Here is a 26,652-nt window from a genome sequence, read left to right on the forward strand (position 1 = left end):
AATTAAAGTTACGACAACTGCAGGTGTCTCCCAGCACTGCAGGGAAAATTTACATATGAATATATGTGAGTATTAACAACACATACAGTTTCATCCACATATACGCCCAAATAATCTTCAACATTTAATTAGTATTTCAATATAATTTATATACATTTCTATAGACCAGTCAGTAACCCAATAGAAAAAAAATCGACCAAAACCTAAGGCCAAGATGAAGATGAAGACGTACATGATGTAGGTAAGGTTTAAGAAAATTTTAGTAGTAAAAGGATTTATAAACATCTTTATTATATACAATATATATGTATACATTTTAGAGTACATAAACATATACTTATTTTGTAGATACACAATACATATTTAAGTAACTAATGCATATAATATGTATATATACTATGGACGTTAGAAAATACAGGGTGATAAAGTTATTAGTTTTATGTGAAGGGAAATAAACGGATTTGTGCAAATGAAGTTTCGAATTAAGGAAACAGGATCATGACGTTTACTTAAAAGCAGTTTATTTGGATCAAATCGAAACCTAGCGGAGAGGCAGTTGTCGTCACCAAAACTACAGTTTGCACAAATCCGGAATTGATTGTGAGTCTTTGAAATCTATGATACAATCCTCGCCCAGAAATCCAAAAAATGAGAAATTTGGAATTGATGGCCATAAAAAAACGATATTTATTGTTATCTGTTAATACTACAGACTGTTAAAGATCTGCTAACATCACTTTCAAAGACAAATGTAAAAATTATACTGCCACTACAAACTAAAGAATGATTTTCGACCGTGTTTTTAAAAAACTCTTTATACGGTTTTTTATATGAAATCCATGCAAAAATAGTCATTAATCTCTTAGATAAGTAGATTGGCAAGCTGAACTAAGATAAAACTAACAATTATGAAAGTCATGAACGCGACATTCATACGCCTCTAAAGTAAGCAAAACTAAAGAACCTTAACAATTTGCTTCTTGTTTACATTTTTCTTTGTTTAATATATATGTTTAATATATTGTCAAATATATTAGAAAAATCATGAGATCAAAAGCATGACAAAGAAAAATAAAGTAGTTGCAACATAATTTTTTAAATTTAAAAAAAAGTCTTTTTTGTATGTAACTTTGAAACCAAAGGGCACATTTAAGTATAAATTGCCAAGCGAATGGATCAAAGAGGTTTTAGGTCATCAAAGAATTCTTAAAAATTACATCTGAGCATTTTCACGGTCAAGAACGCGACATACGTATGCCTCTAAAGTGAGATAATATAACAACAAATCGTAAGAATTTGTTTCCATTTTTCTATTTTTAGTGGAAAATGTAGGTAGGTAGGTTTCCAATATATTAACATGAGATCAAAAGCATGACAAAAATATAACGAATGCAAAAATCAGCAAGCTGCAACATCATTTGTTAAAAGTAATGTAGAATAATGTGGCTTTCTGCTGATAGTCGTCAAGCTCAAATATTTGCATTTGTATCTTTTTTGATAACCTTTGGCATGTCTTTGAAATCTTTGAAACATTCCTCATCCGGAAATTCAAAAATGAGAAATTATTAATTGGTGACATTAAAAACCATTTTTATTGTTCTCTGAAGACTGTAAAAGATCAGCTAACATCACTTTCAGAGACAAATGTGAATACATTACTGCCACTACTAATGAAACATTGTATTTCCTACGAATTTCAAGAAATTTTCTTGGTCTACATATACTTTTTATAGGTTTTTTCTTATATGAAATCAATGCAGAAATACTCATTAAATTTATTGCTAAGTAACTTTGAAAGCAATGTGCATAATTAAATAGAAATTGGCAAGCCAATGAATCAGCTATGATTTAAATTACACTTTGACATTTTCACGATCAAGAACGCGACATTCGTACGCCTCTAAAGTGTGAAAAAAATCCTAAGAATTTATTTTCATTTTCCATTTTTCTATGTTTAGTGCAAAATGTAGGCAGTTTTGTCGTTTTGTTGTTTCTAATATATTAGCAATAAACATGAGATCAAAACCATGATAAAAATAGGACGACTGCATCTGGAAAAAGCCAAAAAATCAGCAAGTTGCAACATAATTTTTTAAAGGTATAAATAATGTACAATAATGTGCTTTTCTGCTGATAGTTGTCAGGATGAAATATTTTCAGTTGTTTCGTTTTTTGATATCGTTTGGCAAGGTTAAGTACACGACATTAATAACGTGACATATTTCCAGTCATGTTTGTAACAATGATTAGTTTAAATAGTTTCAACAATTATTTATTGTTTAGATATACAACACTTTTTATATAGTGCTTCAATAATTTTTAAACTATAACAAAGCCAGGAGCGTATACATGGGAGTCCCCCAAATAAAAAAGGAAAAAAAGAAAAATGTAAAATAAATTTTAATTTATTCCCGCAGGATACAAATAAAAATGATTCTAAAGGAAAATATAGGTATAGACCTGCAAACAAATATTAGGAAATGCAGTAATATTATCAGTAGTCGTACTACTGATACTATTACTGCATTTTGCAGGTCTATACCTATATTTTCTTTTAGAATCATTTTTATTTCTAACCCGCAATTTCTTCTGTATTTTACGATATTTGTCTCTTTTTTTTCTTTCAGTATTATTTATACTTAAGAATATCTCTTTTAAATATTCCACAGTGTTGCTTCTCTTCTTTTTTCAGTACAAGTTTTACCCATCCAATTACCCATTTGAAAAAAAAAATATACACTTACGATAGCGAATGCGACAAATTTTGAGAATCAAAATAATATGATTATTGTGATTATCACATGCCGTAACATTTGTTTAGTTACACTTGATAACAAAGATCGCAGAATACGGCTAACAAACTTTGATTTAGAACGCGACATTATAACATAAATAAAATAAAATTGTTGCCGTTGTAATAAGTTCAGAAAATAAGTGCAATCATTGTAAAGTTAAATGCTCTGATCCTTTTGAGCGCAGAGCCAAAGCTAATGCTGGGTTGAGGTTGTATAAAGTTGGATGATGAAACTTTTCACAACTTCCGTGTCAAGATTTTGATGTGACTGATGAACGAGAACAATACCGGACCATCATATTTTTAGTTTTTTTTTAACATTAAATGAAAAAAATGTCACATCGAATTTTTAAATTTTCTTTACAAATTATAATAAAAATATTTATTTAGAATAATGCTCTAAACGTTACTCGTCCTCTCAGAGAGCAGATTTTGTAAAATTATCAGTAGCATTTTATTAAATTGCTTAAAAATTTCACAAAAATTTATTTGTTCATTATTATTTTTCTATTATTAATTAAAAACATAAAAATCTGCTTAAATTTCAAAACTCGCGACAACAAACACAGGTGCCATCAACTTATAATTGATTGTTTACTTTGCAAACCTTCTTAAAAAACATGGCTGTGCCGAATCTTATATGCCCTTCACCAAATTATACTTCAAAATACAAATTTTAAATATTTTTAGGTAAAAAAATTTTATTTTTTTTCAAAGTTATTTTTTTAATTTTTTGTAAAATTATTTTTTTCGAATTGTTATTTTTTAAATTTCTTTAAATTAAAATTTTTTTCTTTAAAAAATTAAAAAAAATAAAAAATTTGTGACAAAAAAAAATTTGCAAAGGTCATTGAAATATCTATCACTAGATATCCATATTGTCCATATTAATGACTTAGTAATCCAGATATAGGTCAAAAATCGAGATTGTCCTGGTTTTTTCCTCATATCTCAGCCATTTGTGGACCGATTTTGATGATTTTAAATAGGAAATTTCTCGAAAGCATGTCTGATAGTATTATTGAATATTTGGATCCCGAAGATATCTGGGGTCTTCTGAAAATTGATTTCAACAGACAGATGGACATGGCTTAATCGACTCCGCTATCTATAAGGATCCAGAATATATATACTTTAAAGGGCGGAAAATTATATTGTGGAAATTACAAACGGAATGACAAACTTATATATACCCTTCTCACGATGGTGAAGGGTATAATAATATCCGGGGACTACATAAGTATAAGTAATATTTAATTTAATTGCAAATATTTATTAATTAGACAACGTGTGGTATGAGTATTATTATTCTCATTATTAATTTTAGTTTTTCATGAAAATACTAGCTACATGTTGAGATAAACGATGTACTAAGGCGAATCAAAGTGGCTAATTTTTATCTTATCTTAAGTATACTCCACCTACAACTAGCTTGTTGTCTCCCTGATATAGAACCTCTTCCATTTATCGAGGTATTTATGATATCGTATAATTAAATGATTATTTTTTGAGTCATGTTTAGACATTTTGATGAGCTATCATAAGTTGATATCACTGAACTGCTGCAAAAAGTATAGTCGTCTGAAAACTGAGGTGTTGCTCAATAAATCGTTCTCATTTAATGATTGGACAATAATAAAAGGCGGTATGGTAGGCCTATGTAATTTAGCTAACTGTTATTAATTGAAGAAAATGTGGCTTTGTTTATTTGAACAAGGTGAACGTCCTTAATAAGGAAGTAAATTATGATGAAATATATTGGATTTCATTAACATACCCTGTATGGTTAAATCTATAATACATATATGTTTGTTAAGTTTTAATCATTTTCTTCTAAGACCCCACCAAAATAACAAAAAATTTTAAGACTTCTACTTCCAACTACTACTTAGAAAATCTAGAAAATGAATTTAAATTTCTTATGCAGGACATGTTATGGTTTCACACAACAACAACAAAATATAGACATCCCTATACACATACCAAGCTAAAAACAAACAAGCCTTGAATGTTCTGCTATGTAGGAAAATTCAATTTGGAAAATGTTATTTAAAGGTATGAGTGCTAATACACTCAAAAATACACACTCACAAACACATACATATATGTATATGAAACTATGAACTAATTGTAAATGTAAGTGTTTTTGTGTGAAGGTTTTAGATTATTTTGAATTGTTGCTTTTGTTGTATACATTAAACGTTATGCAAATTCCTTGCCAACACCTTTAACAAATACATATACACTTGCACTCTAACACACAAACACACACAAACACACTTGCACTTGTATACATTTATAATTTAAAACATTTACTCTCTCATACAAACGCAATTGCCTTTTATAATTAATTTTATAGTTAAAATGTACAAGACAGTACATGAACACAAAATCTATCTATACACATTCATACTTATATTGTTTAGAGAAATTTCTAAGAAAATTTTAAAACACACATACATACGTAGATCTATACATATGTATGTATATTTTACTAAATGTCTGAATCTTTATTATTATGTTAGAATAAAACAACAATAACTAAAAGAAATTGTTAGTTAGAATAAACTTAGTTATAATATTCTTAATAATGCAATGGGTTTTCAATACTATTTTAAATAATAAATATACTGATACACAAACATACACACACATACATACTTATATACAGTGTCGGTCAAAACTATAATATTTCAAATAATTTTTTTTTTAAACCAAAAATATACGATACAAAAAGCCAACATTGAGTTAACAAAAAAAAAACACAAAATAATAAATATTTTTGTACTAAAAAGTAAGAAAATTAATAAATAGCAGGTAATAAGCAAGCGACAAAAGATATTAGACACAATTGGTTAATTATGAAAAAGACCATACAGAGAGACAGAGTACGGCAGAAGGTCAGTAAGTCCTTGAAGTTTTTAATTTCCCGTCTCTTAACTGAAAGGAAATACTGCTCCAGTCAAAATTTCAACAAGCTGCGCGATGCAGTTTGTTGATCCACCACAACACACCATAGGCCAAACAACAGCCAAAAAATGTGGGTTTCTCTGGTCGAATCTGCATCTGCACAAAACTTATTTTTTGGAAGGGATAAACAAATTGGAGAAACGTTGGACAATGTGTATAGAGCTCAGTATGAACTATGTTGAAAAATAAAATGATTTTTTATTCAAAAAGTCTCTCAATCTATAGTAAAGTGTACAAAGATGAGCAAGTGCGGTCAGAACGCATTGAAGACGATTTGATCGATCTTCATGACTATCTTATCGACTTCGATGACGGCCTTCGATATCGACCTCGATTGTAGGTTCCCGAGTTTTCCTCAGCGATGTTCGGAACTCTTCCTAGGAAGTGTTTGGAGGAAGCCGTACTTGGCTCCGAACGAAGTCGTGAAAAATAAACCGCGACCCCCTGACATAGTTTAAATAATTTAAAACCAACAAGTAAGAGTGCTATATTCGGCTGTGCCGAATCTTATATACCCTTCACCAAATTATACTTCAAAATTTTAAATATTTTTAGGTAAACAAAATTTAATTTTTTTTCCAGTTGTTTTTTGAATTTTTTGAAAAAAAAAATTTTTCGATTATTATTTTAAATTTAATTATTTTTTTTTTTTAAATTTAAAATTTTTTTTTTTAAATTTAAAAATTTTTTTTTTTTTAAATTTAAAAATTTTTTTTTTTAAATTTTAAAATTTTTTTTTTTGTTTTTTCAATTTTTTTTTTTTTTTAAAAAAATTCGGGTTCAAAATTTTTTTTCCCGATTTTGACCCATTGTAGGTCCAACTTACTATGATCTTATATACGTCGTTGCAAATGTCTTTGAAATATCTATCATTAGATATCCATATTGTCTATATTAATGTCTTAGTAATCCAGATATAGGTAAAAAATAGGTCAAAAATAGAGGTTGTCTTGGTTTTTTCCTCATATCTCAGCCATTTGTGGACCGATTTTGCTGATTTTAAATAGCAAAATTCTCGAAAGCATGTCTGACCGAATTATTGAAGATTTGGATCCCGAAGATATCTGGGGTCTTCAGAAAACTGATTTCAACAGACAGACAGACAGACAGACAGACGGACAGACAGACAGACAGACGGACATGGCTTAATCGACTCCGCTATCTATAAGGATCCAGAATATATATACTTTATAGGGTCGGAAATGAAAAATGTAGAAATTACAAACGGAATGACAAACTTATATATACCCTTCTCACGAAGCTGAAGGGTATAAAAACAAGTAAGAGAGCTATATTCGGCTGTGCCAAATCTTATATACCCTTCACCAAATTATACTTCAAAATACAAAATTTTAAATGTTTTAAGGTAAACAAAATTTATTTGTTTTTCCAAAGTTTTTTTTTTAATTTTTTAGAAAAAAAATTTTTTTGAATTAATTTTTAAAATTAATTTTTTTTTAAAATTTTAATTTTAATTTTTTTTTTGTTTTTTCATTTTTTTTTAATATTTTGGTGAAAAAAAAATTCTGGTTAAAAAATATTTTTTCGATTTTGAGCCATTGTGGGTCCAATTTACTTGAGCCATTGTAGGTCCAACTTATATACGTCATTGCAAAGGTCTTTGAAATATCTATCATTAGATATCCATATTGTCTATATTAATGACTTAGTAATCCAGATATAGGTCAAAAAGTAGATAAAAAATCGATATTGTCCTGGTTTTTTCCTTATATCTCAGCCATTTGTGGACATTTTTAAATAGCAACTGAGCGGGAAGATATTGGTATTGAGATATTGATGTATGAATCGTGTATGTAAGTTATTTGGGGGCTGTGGAAAGTTGATTTCAACAGACAGACGGACATGGCTTAATCGACTCCGCTATCTATGTATATGGATCCAGAATATATATACTTCCTAGCGTCGGAAATTAAAAATGTAGAAATTACAAACGGAATGACAAACTTATATATATCCTTCTCACGAAGGTGAGGCTATGTAAAATTAATAAAAATAAAAATTAATTAATTGAATACATAGATATTCGCATTTGAAAATTAAATTTTCAACATTTTTACCCACCCTACTTCAGTATTTTGATAACAGCGGGTCCAAATATTTCCCGATTTTCTCCAATTTTCTTTTATTGGATTAACAACAAATGTATATGTCAAACAAGAGCTAAATTGTTTAAAAATCGTGACTGACTCCAAAGTTATATGCATAGAGATTTTTCGCTAGTTTTTTGTAAAAAATTACTTTTTTCCTTTTTAGGTTATCTAAAAAATTTCTAAGAAGATGTATAAAAAATTTATACATTTTAAAAAGCTAACTTTACATTAAATATTTTAAATGAAAATAAATTCGAAGTTAAAGATTTATTTTCCTCACTTTTTTTACCCCTGTTGTTGATCCATCTCTCTTAACATAGTTAAAATTAAACAAATCAACAAATTTCCAAAGTAAAAATTGGAATTTGTTCATGGTCCTTCAAACCGGATTTGAACCAGTTACCAGTGGATTTCAGCTGCAAATCGTAAATCTCGCCTTAGAATACCGTTTTATTTTCCCATGAATCTAAATTTAATTTATTGGATTCTGATGAAAATGAGGAGAGTTCGACGATATGTCAATAACAGACTAAATTCCAAATACTGTACTGGAATAGTTAAGAGTAGAGTACGACATGTTCCTATGTACATTTCACTGGTTGCTTTTGTCAGATCTTCAGAAGTTAAATCGCGAATATAGTCGAAAATGTTTTGAGCACTACTGTACATACATATATATAGATTTTAAAATGTTAGAGTATGTTGGGGTATCAATTATTGTTAGTTAGATGTGTGTATGTGTGCATTAGTAAGTCTGGATATGTTTGCTTAAAGTCAAATTGTAGTGTATTGGTTTTAGTTTCCTTTTTGTTGTTTAGCTATTTTATTGTATGTATTTGAGTGAGTGTGTGTGTGTGTATATGTTTGTTTGTATTGAGTTAAAATTATAAGGAAGGAAGTTTAAATTTATGGTTTGCAATTATTAGACATTTAGTAAGAAATTTTTATATAATAAAACAATGAATGATGTTGGTTTTGTATATAAATTAATATGTATGTATATCGAAATTAATTTATATATAAGAGTATTTGTAAAGTATTGAACATAATTTTTATATATATTTTTTCTAAAGTTTTAAAGTACATATATATTTTTTAAGAAATATTATGCTCAATTTATAAACTGTCCAGAAAAAATCTAAACTTTTGGTTGGATTGAAAAACAATAATATATCGCACTGATTCCTCTAAAGAGCGTCAACTCAAAATTTTAAAATGTTCAGTAGAAGCAAAAAACCATTTTTTTTTCAATACATTACAATGAAACAACTGTACGGATACAACTGTATTTTTTGACGAAAGAGTAGAGAAAATGATAAAAGATTTTTACAGTGGGTAGATATGATCGATTTCTTGCAAAAAGTGAAATTTTAAAAATTTTGAGTTGACGCTCTTTAGAGGAACCAGTGCGATATGTTAGAAACTTATACCACTTGGTTCATATGCAAGCTACTTGCTAAGATACTCAGTGTTCATTCCATCTAAAACTAGCTACTCCTCCTTAATTATTAAAAGTTGCGCAGATTAAACTGTTAAACCTTTTTTGACAAAAACATTAATTTTCCATAATTCCACATTCATATTCTTTCATTTGCAGCCAATCGCGAGTTCATATATTTTAATGATTTTAGTTAACCTTAAAAAATATATATTCTTCTCCATAAAATGTATGTTGAAAATGTACTAAATTTAGCGACCTCTAGTGACGGCAAAAAGAGATATTTATAAAAAAGTCTTTTTTACACGAATGAGTTATTAGTTGTCTATTGAAAAATATAAATTTCATTAACATCAAAGACATGATCTTCTTTTTGATTTTTGTCCATTGAACAAAGCACTGTGTGCCGGATGAGTTAGATTCACAATTGACGTATATATGTTCAATGGTCGTGGCAACTCCTATACGAAGTAAAATTTTATTAATAGCTACCGAGCAAAGCCGGAACATTCAGCTAGTAACATATAAGAAATCACTGAAAATAGAGGTACGTTTTTTTTTAAATATTTGATCAATGTCAACGTAACCTTATAAACCTTTATATGTTGAATAATATGCCAAAGTGTTATTTGTAGTCAAAGGTGTATGCCAAAGGTCAAAGGTTCATGCTTTGAAGTTGGAAATTCAAGATGTATCAAAGAAATTAAACCACATTTATGTAAACTCCACATCTATCCCCATCTATCCGGCAACATATGGATTCCCAACCAAAAGAACTGCTCATCTTTTGAGACCTAGAACGAATCTAGCCAATATAGGGTACTCTGTACCAAAGTGAAGCGTATCCCAGAGAAAGCGTTCTGCATCGTTTGAAACAAATAGTAGTTGGACGGAAAAACCGAGTGAGGAAAAACCTCCCAACCACTTCATTCTAAATACTTTTTAACAGGTATTACAACATGTTGCCAAGCGTTGATTGCTTCAAACGAATCAGTTCTGTACAGTACAGGTTCCCTGTGATGGTCAAATTTCAGCATTTCGTAAGAGACACGACCCTTTTGGTCTCACCAAATACAGAGAATTATCTTAGCGCTATGGATATTCGTTTTTATTGTCGATTCGGCTGGATGGCTGAGCTTCACATACGATCTCTTACGCTTTGTATTATCGTAATGAATTTTTTAAAGTAATGATTCGGTAAAAAAATGGTTTTCTTTTATGGCGTTTAAGGACCATTTCAAGATCGCTAGGCTTCAATTCGTATGGTATCCAATTTTACTTTTGGATGAATCCTGCTGCTCGCAACAGTTTTGAAATTGCTGCTTGAGTAGCTCCCAATGATTTTGCAAGTTCTTGTTTAGTTTTTCAACCATATTCATGCGGTAATGCCTCTAGTTCATGGTATTTTGCCTGGCCTGGTCGATCTTTTTCTTCCGTGTCAAAATCACCACTTCTGAACCGCACAAACCATCTCTCGTACGTTGAAACTGATGGAACACATTCACCATAACCTTAGATGAGCAATCGGTGTGCTTCAGCGGCACTTTTTTTTAAAGAAGTAAAGCAAAACTTCCCGCATATGACGCTTTGTTGGCACAAATACTAAGTAAGAATAAATGACAGATATATACAATTCAAAATGGCAGACAACTTATTAAAACCAAAAACCGCATTCAAAATATACGCCATCTATTGTAAATCCCATACTTTTAAGTCATGCACCCAATAGTAACTTGGACTCGTGTAAAAAACTCTCACGTAGCTATTCTTAACAAAGCTGGCCAGTAATTAAGAGAAGACATTGCAACACATTCATCAAAAAAAAAAAAAACATTTTGAAATGATGTTAAGTTCACTGTCCTTTAGGCTTATTCATGTTGTACATTTAATCTATTAATTTCTATATGACATTAATTAAATCTCAGTCTTCTTGAAGAAGAAAAACTACACAATAGTTATAACAGCTCTGTTAAAAATATGACAAGCAATAGAGACAGACAATTAGAAATATATAATTTAAGCAAAGCAAAACTAAAAGAAACTGAAAAACACCCACACTTGAAAAATAAATAAATTTCCATAGTAACAAATTCTACTGCAACAAAACCACATTATGTTTTACGACCAATAACAATTCTGGCTAAGAAACAGACATCTTGGGATGGAAGACAGCTCTAGAAAACTTCTTAGATAAATGTTTAAAGGCCTGGAACTGTTTGTCAGGTACAAATACACACAGATATACACTTAATTAATACAACAGCCTAAAGAGATTTATAAAACGGACATACATATATTAATAAATTATACATACCTACATACTATTACTTTACAAAAACACTTATTTAGTATCTGTAAGATTGTAAGGTTTGCGTGTGTGAATGTGTTTAAATAAATATATAAAACTGTCTGGCAGATATTTTAGTTATCCAGTTTTTTTTTTATAATAATTTTAAAGGATAGTTTTGTTGTTGGCTAGAAAAAGGATTGATGTAAGTTTTGTAAAATTTTGGTTTTCTATAAAATAATTAGAAATTATAATGAAGACAAGGATTTAGTAAAACAGTTTCGAACAAGATACTCTGTTTGCCAAAGGTTTGCTTAAGACAAATATTTAAGGGATTTCCTGGAAGATTTTTTTTTTCATACAACAACTAATTTAATTTGCATACTTTGTGCTATAGCTGGAGGAGGATGAAAATAAATGGTTTTATAAGATAGTGACAGGTTAGAAACTGTGTTTTGGAAACAGCTACAAACTGTACTAATTTCTGGGTTTATTACACAGGGCAACAAAAGCGAAAAAAATTTTAGAGGCTTTTTAAACAACTACACAATTTTGATGTATTTTGGTTTCAGTAGTACAAATATGGTCTAAATTTTTAATTCTATGGAGAGGTTTCTTTAAAAATTAAGTAAAATTGTAAATTTTTTTAGATTTGTATCCATCCACATAATTATTGATAACTCAAAAACGGTTTGACCGATATTATTTAAATAAACTTAGAAACATTTAGATTTGCATAGCCTTTAATCCGTTTATATATTGCATTTCAATCGGTTCCGTAGTTTCGGAGTTGTAACAACAAATTGAAGCAAAAAATATATTTTTTATATGAAAATAGAAAATTTTTTTGTTTTAAAAAAATCATGAAAAATCGAAAACGACAGAAATTGTTCAGATTTATTATTTTATCGCAAAGCCACATGTAATGGCATCAAACTGAGATATCGACCTTAAACATCTAATGATTCCTTTCGAATTTATTCACAATTAAGTGAATTCGCTCATTTTCGCAAAATTTTAGTTTTTTGTTTGATATACATCAAATTTTGTAGTTAATGTTCTTCTTTTGATTGATTGAATTTTAAAAACATTTTTCCCATGCTATATACTTATATTTTCACATATATATTGCGTTTCAATCGGTTCAATAGTTTCGGAGTTATATTAACAAATTGAAGCAAAACAAATATTTTTTACTTGAAAATAACATTTTTTTTGTTTAAAAAAAAATCATGAAAAATAGAAAACGGCAGAAATTGCTTTGCCGCAAAGCCACATACACATAAATGCGACAAAATTGGATATTGGTCTTAAAAATCTAATGATTCTTTTCGAATTTATTCACAATTAAGTGAATTAGCTCATTTTCACAAAATTTTAGTTTTTGTTTGCTATTCATAAAATTGAGTAGTTAATGTTCTTCTTTCGATTGATTGAATTTTGAAAGCGTTTTCCTCGTGCTATGTACAAATTTTCACATATATATTGCGTTTCAATCGGCTCAGCAGTTTCGGAGTTATATACAAATTGAAGCAAAAAAAATATTTTTTACTTGAAAATAAAATTTTTTTTGGTTTAAAAAAAATCACGAAAAATCGAAAACGGCAGAAATTGTTCAGAGTTAATGCATTATCGCAAAGCCACATGTAATAGCAACAAAATGAGATATCGCTTTTCAAAATCGATGATTTTTTTCGAATTTATTCACAATTAAGTGAATTCGCTCATTTTCACAAAATTTTCGTTTTTTGTTTGCTATTCATAAAATTGAGTAGTTAATATTCTTCTTTTGATTGAATTTTGAAAACATTTTCCCCATGCTACATACAAATTTTCTTATATATATTGTGTTTCAATCGGTTCAGTAGTTTCGGAGTTATAATAACAAATTGAATTCAAAAATATATTTTTTACATGAAAATTGAAAATTTTTTTTTTTTAAAAATCATGAAAAATCGAAAACGGTAGAAATTGTTCAGGTTTATTGCTTTATCGCAAAGCCACATATAATAGTAACAAAATGAGATATCGGTCTTAAAAATCTATTGCTTCTTTTCGAATTTATTCACAATTAAGTGAATTCGCTTATTTTCACAAACATTTTAATTTTTTGTTTGATATACATAAAATTGAGTAGTTAATGCTCTTCTTTCGTTTGATTGAATTTTGAAAGCATTTTCCCCATGATATATACAAATTTTCACATATATATTGTGTTTAAATCGGCTCAGTAGTTTCGGAGTTATAATAACAAATTGAATTAAAAAATATATTTTTTACATGAAAATAGCAAATTATTTTGTTTTAAAAAAATCATGAAAAATCGAAAACGGTAGAAATTGTTCAGATTTATTGCTTTATCGCAAAGCCACATGTAATGGCAACATAGTGAGTTATCGGTCTTAAAAATTGATGGGTTGTTTTCGAATTTATTCACAATTAAGTGAATTAGCTCTTTTTAAAAAAATTTTATGTTATTCATATTATTGCTGTTGACCTGTGTTATTGTATTGAATTGGTTTAAGAATCAGTACAAAAGAGCTGTGTAGGTTTTAGAAATTTCTAAAATTTTAAGTTATTTGAAGACAAAAGTAGCGTATGCAGCAAAAAACTCTAAATATATATTGAAATTCTGAATCAGTTTGATTTAAGTATTAAGTAGTATACTTTTTAGTCATGCATGCCTAACAACATGTATATTTTCAATATCTTGTATTTTAATCTATTCATTACTCAATCAAAAAATTATGGATTTGTAATAAAAAAGAATATTAGCAAGTTTAAACAACTTTTTTTCCTCTACAAAAAAAAAAAAATAAAATTTTGTATAGCATGGAATAGCTCGTTTTTCGTCATAATATTACTAAAAAGATATTAAACATTATTTATTAAAGGCATTAAAACTCAGTTAATATATTCTTTAAGATATCGAAGCTTAGAATGTTAAGAATACGAAGCAGAAAAAGAAAAATTTTATGTAAATTAGTCACTCATGCTGTTGGTTGATCTTCATAAATAATGCGTACGCTGAATGATGTTGTTCATTAGGCATGCATGCATGAATGCATGAACATAAAATATCGTATACTTTAAGAATGTTTTACATGTTTGTCTCTCTACGTATGATCAGTGTGTGTATGTATATCTGTCTGTCTTTTATGTTAATGTTAAAGAAGTTACCAAGATCTTTAGATAATACAGAGTAGTAACACAAAAACTAACAACAACAACAAAAAAGTATGATGTATGTAAAAAGCTGGTAAAATGTTTCTTGATCTCAGAAAACAAGATCAACATTTTGTCAATCATTGTGTGAGTTTTAATGTGGTATTGAATTTATTTCCATTTTTTTTTGCAGTTTATTTTGGTTTATGTATTTATGTTGGTTAACAGAAGGCAGGGTTGTGATAAGTTAAAATAATAAAAAATATTAAGATCGACAATAATTTTCTCGATAGTTTATTATCAATAGCAAATATGTCCATAATTCAATGGCTTTTGTAAATTTCTCGACAATTTACTATATATAGTATCTTTCTCTAGAATTTATTATGTATAGTAGATTTCTCGATCCTTTACTATCTATAGTAAATTTCTCGACAATTTACTATCTGTTGTAAATTTCTCCACAATTTACTATGTATAGTAAGTTTTTAGATTATTTGCTATCTATAGTAAATTTACTATATATAGTAAAAATAATATCTATAGTAATTTTACTATTTACAGTAAGTTTACTATACTAAATTTACTATATTATAGTAAACTTACTATTCTATAATCTATATTATAGTAAGTTTACTATATTATAGTAAGTTTACTATATTATAGTAAGTTTACTATATTATAGTAAGTTTACTATATTATAGTAAGTTTACTATATTATAGTAAGTTTACTATATTATAGTAAGTTTACTATATTATAGTAAGTTTACTATATTATAGTAAGTTTACTATATTATAGTAAGTTTACTATAGTATAGTAAGTTTACTATATTATAGTAAGTTTACTATAGTATAGTAAATTTATTATAGAATAGTAAATTTACTATAGTATAGTAAATTTATTATAGAATAGTAAATTTACTATAGTATAGTAAACTTAATATAATATAGTAAACTTACTATAATATAGTAAACTTACTATATTATTATTTACTATCTGTAGTAAATTATTATTTACTATTTATAGTAAATTTCGTCACAGTTTACTATTTTTCCTAAATTTGCATTACTAGAATATTTACTATCTCTAATAAATTTCTCAATTATTTACTATCTATAGAAAATTTATTAACAATTTAATATCTAAAGTAAATTTTTCCAAAATTTACTATTTATAGTAAGTTTCTAGATTATTTACTATCTATAGTAAATTTACTATCTATAGTAAATTATTATTTCCTATCTGTAGTAAATTAATATTTACTATTTATAGTAAATTTCCTATAATTTACTTTTTTCCAAAACTTTACTATAAATATAATATATTTTAGAATATTTACTATCTATAGTAAATTTCTATCTTATATCAATTTACTATCTATTGTAAATTTTTCCACAATTTACTATTTCTCCAAAACTTTCCATCTTTAGTAAATTTTCTGATTATCTATTATAAATAGTAAATCTACTATAAAATAAATGATAATATACTAAACATTTGATTGTATGACTTAAAAATGCTGGCTTTACAATAGATACCGTATCTTTAGAATGCTGTTCTTGTTTTTAATAACTTATATGTCATTTTGTAGGGTACATAGCTGTCATTTATTCTCACTTAGTTATTGAACATTATAGTATAAACAACCGCATTTTTTTTTGCTTCGAAAATATCGAAGTTTGTGCCAACAAAGCGTCATATACGGAAAGTTTTGCTTTACTTCTTTAATTTGAAAAGAAGTGCAGCTGATGCACGCACATTACACACCAAAGCTTAAGGTGAATGTTTTCCATCGGTTTCAAAGTGCGAGAGATGGTTTGTTCGGTTCAGAAGTGGTGATTTTTATACGGAAGACAAATATCGTAAAGGAAAGCCAAAAAAGTGTGAAGACCAAGAATTGGAGGCATGACGCCTTGAAGATTGTTGTCAAATTCAACAAGAGCTTGTAATATCATTGGGAGCTACTCAAGCAGCAATTGTAAAATGTCTGCGATCAGCAGGATTCATTCAAAAGCATGGAAATTTTGTACCATTGAAGCCGAGAGACCTTATGTTTGAACACAATAAAAGAATATAATTTTTGCACCGAATCATTACTTGCGATGAAAACTGAATACATTACGATAACCCGAAACGTAAGAGATCATATGTGAAGCCCGGCCAACCAGCCGAATCTACACCAAAGCCAAATGTCCATGGCGCTAATGTATTGCTCTGTATTTGGTGGGACCAAAAGGGATCTATTATGAGCTGCTGAAATCTGGCCAAACCATAACCTGTAACGAATTCAACTTATTCGTTTGAACCGAAAAAAATGCCAGAACATGCGGCCAGACATGAAACTGTAAAATTCCATAATGACAACACTCGGCCACATGTTGCAATACCAGTTAAAAACTATTTAGAATGAAGGGGTTGTTAAGTTTAACCTCACTCGCTTTATAGTCCAGACCTGGCCCCGTTTCGATCGATGCAGAAAGCTCTCTCTGGTATACGCTTCACTTTAGAACAGAGTATCCGATATTGGCTTGATTCTTGGCCTCATTAGATGAGCATTTCATTTAGCTCGGAATCCATATGTTGCCAGAAAGATGGGAAAGGGTCATAGCTAACAATGGCAAATACTTTGAATAAATTTATATTGTACAAATATTTAAAAATGAAAGCTAAATATTTGAAAAAATCTAGAATTTTTTAATCATACACCCAAAAGTATTAAAATATAACGTAAATCTATATATCAGATTCAATAAGGTTCTCAACTCAACTAATTCTGAGTAATGTTGACGGTATTTCGTAGTCATTTCGGAATATGTTAATCAGTCTTTAAATTACTAATCTCTGCTAAAAATTTAGTACCACCTCCTTTTTTCCCCTTCCTTTTTCCAGAACTGCGAATTAATTAATTAATTAAATTTTAGCTTAATTCACTTAAATCTTAATTCAGAATTAAATTATGTCAGTTATTAATTCTATAAATCCGTTTCAAAAATCAACTTTTTTAGCTCGATTCAAAAACTTTCATTTAAATAGAATTCATTTGTCGTTGAATTAATTCATAATGGAATCAATTCTTAACAGAATTCATTCAACCTTTGAATTGATTTAATTTTTGTTAATTCAAATATAATTACCATGAGTGACATTTTTCATTTGCGGCCCCATAAAGTATATATAGCCATGTCCGTATGTCCGTCTGTATGTTGAAATCAACTTTCTGTAGCCCCCAAATAACTTACATACTTGGTTCATACATCAATATATCCGCTATAGTCTCGGTTCGGGTGATATATACAATCAAGGAAATCGGCACACAAATGGCTGAGATATCAGCTACTAAATCAAGGCTACTATCGAGAATAATTGTTTTGCTTTAATGGAATTATTAACAGAATATACACCATTATTTTTTTTATTGCATAATAGGAATCTACATAACTGATTCTATATGTGGTCAAAATTTGGTGAAATTCTACATCCACAATGTGAGTCAAAAGATCAATTGAAATATTACTTTTGTTCTAGATGTCTACTAACACAAAAATCTTAAACTCAATTATTTCGAAATAAAAAAAAAATTATACACTATTGTTTTATTAAGGGGACGATATTTAATTTGATTTTAAAAATTAAATTAAGAATTAATTCTTTTGAATCGTAGCCTTTAACTAACTTTTTTTTGAATATAGTTTTTCTTTTCACTCATTTCATTTTGTCTTAACATTTTCATAATACCTTAAGTTTACCCCTTTACATTCTTTTTGTTTTTATTTCGTTTTTATGCACAAAAAACTTTGCAGCTATTTTGCATTGGTAATTTGTTTAAACGACGACTTTAATCATTCAAAAACATTTCATAAAAAAATCATCCGCTGTTGGCTGCTGCTACATCTTCCAAAAACCAAAGAGACAGACGGAAGGACAGACAGAATGACAATCATACATGAATAATATAAATCAATGTTTAACAATATCATTATGCGAATGAATAACAAAATAATGTGGATGAAACATTATACAGTTTTTTTTTTGTTAAGTGTATGCATATCAGATGCTAACATACAAACAAACATACATACATTAAAACTAAGGTATTTTTTCCATACTACACTTGAAGAAAGAAATAAAACAAATTTGGATGTTTATGCTGATTTATAGGTAAAGTATTATGTGGTGGCAAGGGTATACATCAGTTTGTCATTCCATTTGTAATTTCTATATTTTTCATTTGCGACCTCATAAAGTACATATATTTGTCTGTCTGTTGAAATCACTTTCCCGTAGCCCCTAAATAACTTACATAAATTGTTCATACATCAATTTATCCGCTATGGTCCCGGTTCAGTTGCTATTTAAAATGGAGAAAATCGGCCCACAAATGGCTGAGATATAAGCAAAAAACCACGACTACCTCGATTTTTGAAATTTTTTTTATGTGTAACTATATCGGGATTACTAAGTCATCAATATAGACAATATGGATATCTATTTATAGCTATTTCAAAGACCTTTCCAACGATGTATATAAATCCATGGTAATTCAGACGTATAGTGGGTCAAAGCGGGAAAAATATTTCTTAACTCGATTTTTTTTTCCATAAAAAAAAAAAATTTTTTACTATCAAATTTTTTTATACCCTATTTTTACTAATGAAGTTTTTTCAGCAAAAAGAATAATTTTTTTAAAAAAAAATTAATTTTTTTAAAAAAAAAAATTTTTTTTTTTTCAGAAAAAAATATTTTAAATTTTTATCTTAAAGTATCCTGAAGGGTATCTAAGATTCGGCACAGCTGAATATAACTGAATTGATAAAACCAAAAAATTTGTATATTGTTTTGCTTAAAAAAAGTTATGGTAGTCTTATAATTTTGGTTTGGTTTATTTTGTTACCAAAAATCATTGCGTTATTTAGCATATTTTATAGAGATTTTTTTGTTTTTTTTCTGAACAAAATTATGCAAAATTTTTCAACAATTTTGACATGCTGTCATGAATCAACCATTAAATGTATAAAAGGAAATCATACTTTATAAAATCAATAAGATTTTTTTTAACTCAAAAAACTAAACTTTTGTTTAGCATTTTAAATTCAATTATAAAAACCTTTTTTGCTTAAAACTGTATATTACTTTAAAATAAACTAATTATAACAAAATAGTTTTTTTTTTCTTTTTAGTAATTTAACTTAAAATCCTTTTTAGTGCTTAAAATACCAGGGCTAAAAGGGCTGTTTAAAATGTTCTTTGTATTTAAATGTATTATTGTGTGTTGTTTGCCTTAGAAATTAAGGACATTATTAGAATGTATGTTATTTTACTTACATCTAGATATATTCCAACACAAATATATCTACTTAATTTAAATATGGTTACCCCAGACATTTTGTGTTTGGTTTCTTTACCTCTTTGCCTACGTTTCTTTACCCCTTTATACATTTATTGTGGATAGTTTTCAAAAAGGATATTTAGTTGTTAGTTAAGGATATTTGGTTTGTTCAAACTTATACACATACATACAGGAATCATCATACAGCTAAACTATTTGGCCAACCATTCAGAATTTTTGTTTGCCCAAAGAAGCATTTACATTTATATTAAATGTTAATGAAACGCTAATATATGATTTTTGTATTTTGGGGTAAGGTAAAATTGTTTAATGTGGAAAATTTAACACAAAAAAGATTTGGAGTTTAATTTTAAAATAATTTTTAATGAAAATAATGTAGAAAGAATTTCGAATTAGATATAAATGAAGAAATTTGCATTTACTTCTTCAATGCAAGGATAACACGGTGCTACGATGGAAAAAAACTTGGAAAAAGACTTAGCATGGGTTATAGGGCTTGCTGAGTACATAACAAATTATGTCAAAAGATTTCAAAAAAACCGTTTCGTCAACTTATCGATCTGTAACTCAATCAGTTTTGTCCGACTTTACATTTTTTAAGGGTTTTGGAAAGAAAACTTAATGCGCTTTAAAATGACGTGCATTTTTTGATTTGTAAGTTATAAGTATTGTTTTTGTTAATAATATCTAAAAGAAAAACAAAATTTATCAACTTTTTTTATTTAAGTCACTTTTCATTGCTAATTTTGATATGGAAGCTTATAAAAACCAACGTATAAAGTGGATTTAGTTCTTAACAAAACATGGTATTAATTATTCAAATCAGATAAAAATTGTAAAAGTTATTCTACTTTTCGTTAACACCTTTTCTTGTATTTTTTCCCCCAGCCCATATGAATAAAAACAAGTAAGACTGCTATATTCGGCTGTGCCGAATCTTATATACCCTTCACCAAATTATACCTTAAAATTTTAAATATTTTTAGGTAAACGAAATTTAATTTTTTTCCAGTTGTTTTTTTAATTTTTTTTAAATTTAAAATTTTTTTTTTGTGAAAAAAAAAATTCGGGTTAAAAATTTTTATTTCCGATTTTGACCCTTTGTAGGTCCAACTTACTATGGTCTTATATACGTCGTTGCAAATGTCTTTGAAATATCTATCATTAGATATCCATATTGTCTATATTAATGTCTTAGTAATCCAGATATAGGTCAAAAATCGAGGTTGTCTTGGTTTTTTCTTCATATCTCAGCCATTTGTGGACTGATTTTGCTGATTTTAAATAGCAAAATTCTCGAAAGCATGTCTGACAGAATTATTGAAGATTTGGATCCCGAAGATATCTGAGGTCTTCAGAAAATTGATTTCAACAGACAGACAGACGGACAGACAGACGGACATGGCTTAATCGACTCCGCTATCTATAAGGATCCAGAATATATATACTTTATAGGGTCGGAAATGAAAAATATAGAAATTACAAACGGAATGACAAACTTATATATACCCTTCTCACGAAGGTGAAGGGTATAAAAACAACTTTACAAAAAAAAAAAAATATTTGTATAATTTTGAAGTTAGAAGGTAAATTTTTTAGAACTTTTTTCGAAAAAGTTTAATAACTTTTCAAAGTATAAACCGATTTTAACAACTTATATCTCGTTTTTGTCTACATTAAATTGTCTTTAAAATATTGTCCAAAAAAGAATAGGGTTTCATAGAAAAAAATTAAAATAACTATTGCTGAATTTTAAAAATTACGAAAAAAAATAAAAAAGAAAGCGAAACTATTTATAAAAACTTACACAATTTCTTGGAATATAGATCTTATGCATACATTTTATGAAAGCCTATTTCTTTACCTATCCATAATTGTTTAAAATTTTGAAATCGGTGTAGAAATGTTTGAGTTAGAGGTACTAAAGTACTACGACCTGCCCCAAAAAAAAGTTTTTTTCAAAATAACTCAAAATTTTGAGGGTGTTTCAAAATCTTTGAAAACGGATTTAGTATGTCCTCACCTAACCCTACAACCTGCATTATGTCGCTTTTCAAGTTCTGACAAAAACTGTTATTTTGTAGCAGAGTGTAATTGGTTTTGGCATAGATCAAAATAAATTCAATTCTGATCACCGAAACGAGAGAAAACACTACCAAGAATTGTTTCATGGCCTGTAAAAAAAAAATGTCGCTTACGATAATTTGGCGCTAAGGGCTCGATATATCTGTCATTTATTGTCACTTGGTTGGTAAAAATCGGGAAAATTATTTTTAACCGGCATTTTTTTTCCATCAACAAATTTTTTTTTGTCACTTATAAATTAAAAAAATATTTTATGTTTTGAAATAAAAAGATTTTTTTTAAAATTTGTTGACCTAAATATATTTAAAATTTGTATTTTAAAGAATAATTTAATGAAGGGTATATAAGATTTGACGCAGCCGAATATAGCTCTCTTACTTGTTTATAATTAAAGTTATGAATTTATTGAAAGGTAAGAAATTTGTCAAAAGTTAAAATTTTCGTCTTGTAAGTTGAGAGCCAAAAATTGAACTTGAGCCAGATTGCCAAGCAGTTTCTATATGCCAATCGACTACTTTGAGTGAACAATTTTGAAATTTTGTATTTGTTACAATAACAAAATAGGTGCAAGATTACTTTCAAAAGGACTTGATTTTGCTTGTCAAATACTGAGTGGAAGAGGTATTTGAACTAGCCAGTTCTTATATGCCAATGGCTTTATATGAATATTCCCAACATATATCCTTCTGATCACCATTAGAACAAAAATTCGTTGCTTATGCCAACACTTACTTTTAATTATCAACTCAATACATTTGATCTTAAACATTGTAACGTTATGTTTTCACATTTTAATTAGTCGACACGGGAGACAGACACCTTTCGTTGCACGATGTTTTTTAGTGGTTTAAGATTTCGATTGTGTTTGTTGTTGCCTCATAAATTCAAATACAAATACAAACTCATTCACTCACTCACACTGTTTTACAAAGCTGTTTAAGCAGCTTGTTTTCTAGATCATTTTTACTTGTTAAGCTCATTTACGTAAAACAAACATTTAATCTCTCTAAGATCATTAACATATTGTACGCAAAATACAACCGAAAATTGTTATTTTTTTGGCTAAAAAAAAACCAACTTAACAATTCTACAAAATGTTTTTAGATTAAATACCAAACATGGTGGGTTAACAAGACATAAAAAGCGTAATTGTAGATAAAATGTTAGCAGCAATCGTTATATGAATTTTTTGCAAGAGCTTCTTTTTTTGCCAAAATCTAAAAAAAAAAAAATAAAACAAAATTAGGTTACATATCGTTGGAGACCCCAAAATCAATTTCACTTGTAATCGCATTTAAACAATTTTTTTTTTTTTTTATAAAAAGTTTTTCATTTTTGGCTTTCATCGATTTACGTTTGAGATGTTTGATTTAAGTTGATTTTTGTTAGTGGCTGTTGCTTGTGGCTTTTATTTGTTTAAAAGTCTTTAAAACATTTAATTTGGTAAAATGTTCAATTAAATGAACATGATACTTGGTATGTCCATTCATATGTGTGTTTGATAATGTTGCAGGCGGCTATAAAAAATTCCATTATAACGGTGATATTTTGATCAGCACACTTGCTTTTTAAACTCTTTAAAACTTTTTAAATTCATTATTTTATTTATATTTAGAACATCTTAGTTTTTGTTTGCAATAAAAGCGCGTAAATTGGAAATGAAATCGATTTGCCATTACTGAATAATATACATTTCAAGCTCAACTGCATACTCTCTGCATTACTTGGAAGTGGCCTGGTAATTACGACTAAATGGAAAGGATACAATACAGATAGATTGTTTTGCCATTATTTAATAACATACATTTGAAGCTCAACTACATACTCTCTCGATTACTTGGAAGTGGTCTGGTAATTACGCTATATTTCTCGTTGTCTTACTAGAGTCTTAAGTGGAAAGGATACAATACAGATAGACCGTTTTGCCATTACTGAATAACATACATTTGAAGCTCAACTGCATACTCTCTGCATTACTTGGAAGTGGTCTGGTAATTACGTTATATTTCTCATTGTATTACTAGAGTCTTAAGTGGAAAGAATACAATACAGATAGATCGCTTTGACATTCCTTAATAGCATACATTTCAAACACAACTACTTACCCTCTGGATTACTTAGAAGTGGTCTGGTAATACGTTCTATTTCTCATAGTCTTACTAGAGCCTTAAATGGGAAGGATACAATACAGATAGATCTACAGTCCTTCTATAACATACTGAGATCTATGCCCATCTTTTCATACATTTTATTTTGTAATATTTTATCATCTCTCAGGTTTTTGGATGCTAGGTTTCTTCTTTGCTTCAAAAAATTAGTCCCAAAATTGTTAATTTTTTAAAATTTTTGATTTCCTCATAAAAATACTTAACATTTTTCAATCATTCCTATATTAATTTAATAAAACTAAACTAGTTTATAACAAAATTTAATAAAATTCGAAATTTTCCAAAAAAAAAAAAATTCTAAAATCTTCAAAAATTTAAAATTTTTTTCAAAATTCTTAAAAATATCTAGACTTATAAAACAAAATGTTTTTATCCCTATTTACCAGACTTTTGGCTACCAGCATGAATTCATGAATGCTTAGTGCCTGCTGCCCTACGTTTGTATTCGGGAACTGCATGTAGAAGCAATTGTCCCCTAACAAAACCCTGTACCATGGAATATCCCAAAAAGAAATGTGAAGAGCCCGAGTGTCAACCCAGACAACCCTGTTGTCCTCTATCATTTACAAAATGTCCCGCTGTAACAGAAGATTTGTGCAAAGAAAAACCTGAATGTTGTGGCAGCAAAAGATTGGCCCAAGATCCCTGTAACTGTAAAGGAGCTCGACAGCAAGATACTAAAAAAGAAACGAAATTGGAAAGACGTATACAGCCACAAACATCGGTCTGGGAATATCCGGCTGAATGTTGTGGCAATCCCTGTCCTGATTTATTGCCCAGATTTGATAGTCTCTACTATAGTCCCACGGACAAGGCCAAACGGCAATATCAACAGACCTGGGTGGAATGTCCACCGGTGCAAATACGCAAACGTAAAGTCTGCTGTTATGATTCTACCGAACTACCACCCATATGCCGGCGCAAGAAGGCAGAATGTCCTATTACGGCCTGTGAATTTGATTCGCGTAAAATGAAAGCTTTGTGTTCTACCGGCTCAAATAGTAAATGTCCTCGTCTTGTAGCGCCCTGTTGTCTACGGGGTCGTTATCCTCCCTCATGCAGACGATCCGCATCTACAACAAAGTGTGAAAAGAAATGTTGCCCCTATCCATCCTTTTCGGAATGTTGTTATCCCTGTCCGCCACCTAAAAGACACAGGGAATGTACTTGTACAGCTGTGCAGTCAAACTGTGTGATCTTTAAATATTTGAAACGTAAATTGATTTACGATTTGCCACCACCTTTACCAGCCTGGCCACCCAAAATGCTGGGACCTCGTTAGAGTTCCAACATTGTGGGATTGGTAACTCTGGATAGTTACTCTGTAATTCGATGCGAAACAAAATATGTTCGAATTTGTATTGATATTCGAATTTTTTAATTTAGAATCGAATTACGGAGTAAAGTCTATCCAAATGCTAAGATTTTGAGGGATTTTATTCAACAAAGATTTATAATATAGATGGGAGATGTTTCAAAATATTAAATCTTTGTTAAATGAAATTCTATCCAGGTTCACACTTAATGATTTGTTATGGATACTTATGAGTTGTTTTATAAGTTGGACATTTTTAAAGTTACTTAAAAAAAATTGTAATAAGTGAAAAATAATACTGAAAATAAAACAATTAAACTCTAAATAACACTGTGTGGAAATATAACCATATACGGACACCACTACGTGATAAAAGACAAAAAAAATTGGACCCATGTCTCCCAGTTTTGCCCAAAGTCATGCACTTTTTTTATGGATCCCCAAAGATTTGGGGCCTCGGTGGCATTTTTGCAAAAAAGTGATAATTTTCTCAGTTTCATATCTTGCAAACAGTTCGGAATTTTAATTTACTCTCTGAGGAAAAGTTGTAGCCCTTGTCATAAAGAACAAAAATTGTTAACATATAAAATCAAAAAAACTTCATCTTCAAGATCAAAATCAAAATCGCAATAAACTTAAAAAAATTCTAAATAAATTTTTTTTAAAGCTGCCTAAAAGTATGCTTTGGTTTATAATAGTTTATGGTCCAAAACACTTAATTCCTTTTTCTTACTAACTTTTATTGACCTACGTAAACGATGTTAAGAATCATTCCTATGAAGTTCATATGTTCTAGAAAGTTGTTTATTGAGATCTTAGGTACATTTTAGTAGTTTATTATTTCCTTGAATTTTGAACGGTTGAACCTATGGACCTGAACAGGGGAGAAAAATCGAAAATTGAAGATGATTTTATATGTTCACAATTTTTGTTTTTCTTTTAAATTTTAAAAAAAATTAAAAAAAACAATT

At 28.7% G+C, this 26,652-nt stretch overlaps 2 protein-coding genes across 2 annotated transcripts in view; one reads left to right on the top strand and one right to left on the bottom strand.

The window, feature by feature from the left end:
• pdm3 (pou domain motif 3) overlaps positions 1–26,652 on the bottom strand; it is a 245,733-nt gene that overhangs the window by 69,081 nt on the left and 150,000 nt on the right. The window lies entirely within an intron of this gene.
• Positions 24,660–25,874, top strand: LOC135962241 (uncharacterized). Its single transcript, XM_065514060.1, has one exon. It carries the CDS (start codon positions 24,860–24,862, stop codon positions 25,646–25,648), a length of 789 nt encoding a protein of 262 aa, XP_065370132.1. The 5' UTR covers positions 24,660–24,859; the 3' UTR covers positions 25,649–25,874.

This window comes from Calliphora vicina, chromosome 5 (assembly GCF_958450345.1).
Source record: "Calliphora vicina chromosome 5, idCalVici1.1, whole genome shotgun sequence".
NCBI classification, from domain to species: domain Eukaryota; kingdom Metazoa; phylum Arthropoda; class Insecta; order Diptera; family Calliphoridae; genus Calliphora; species Calliphora vicina.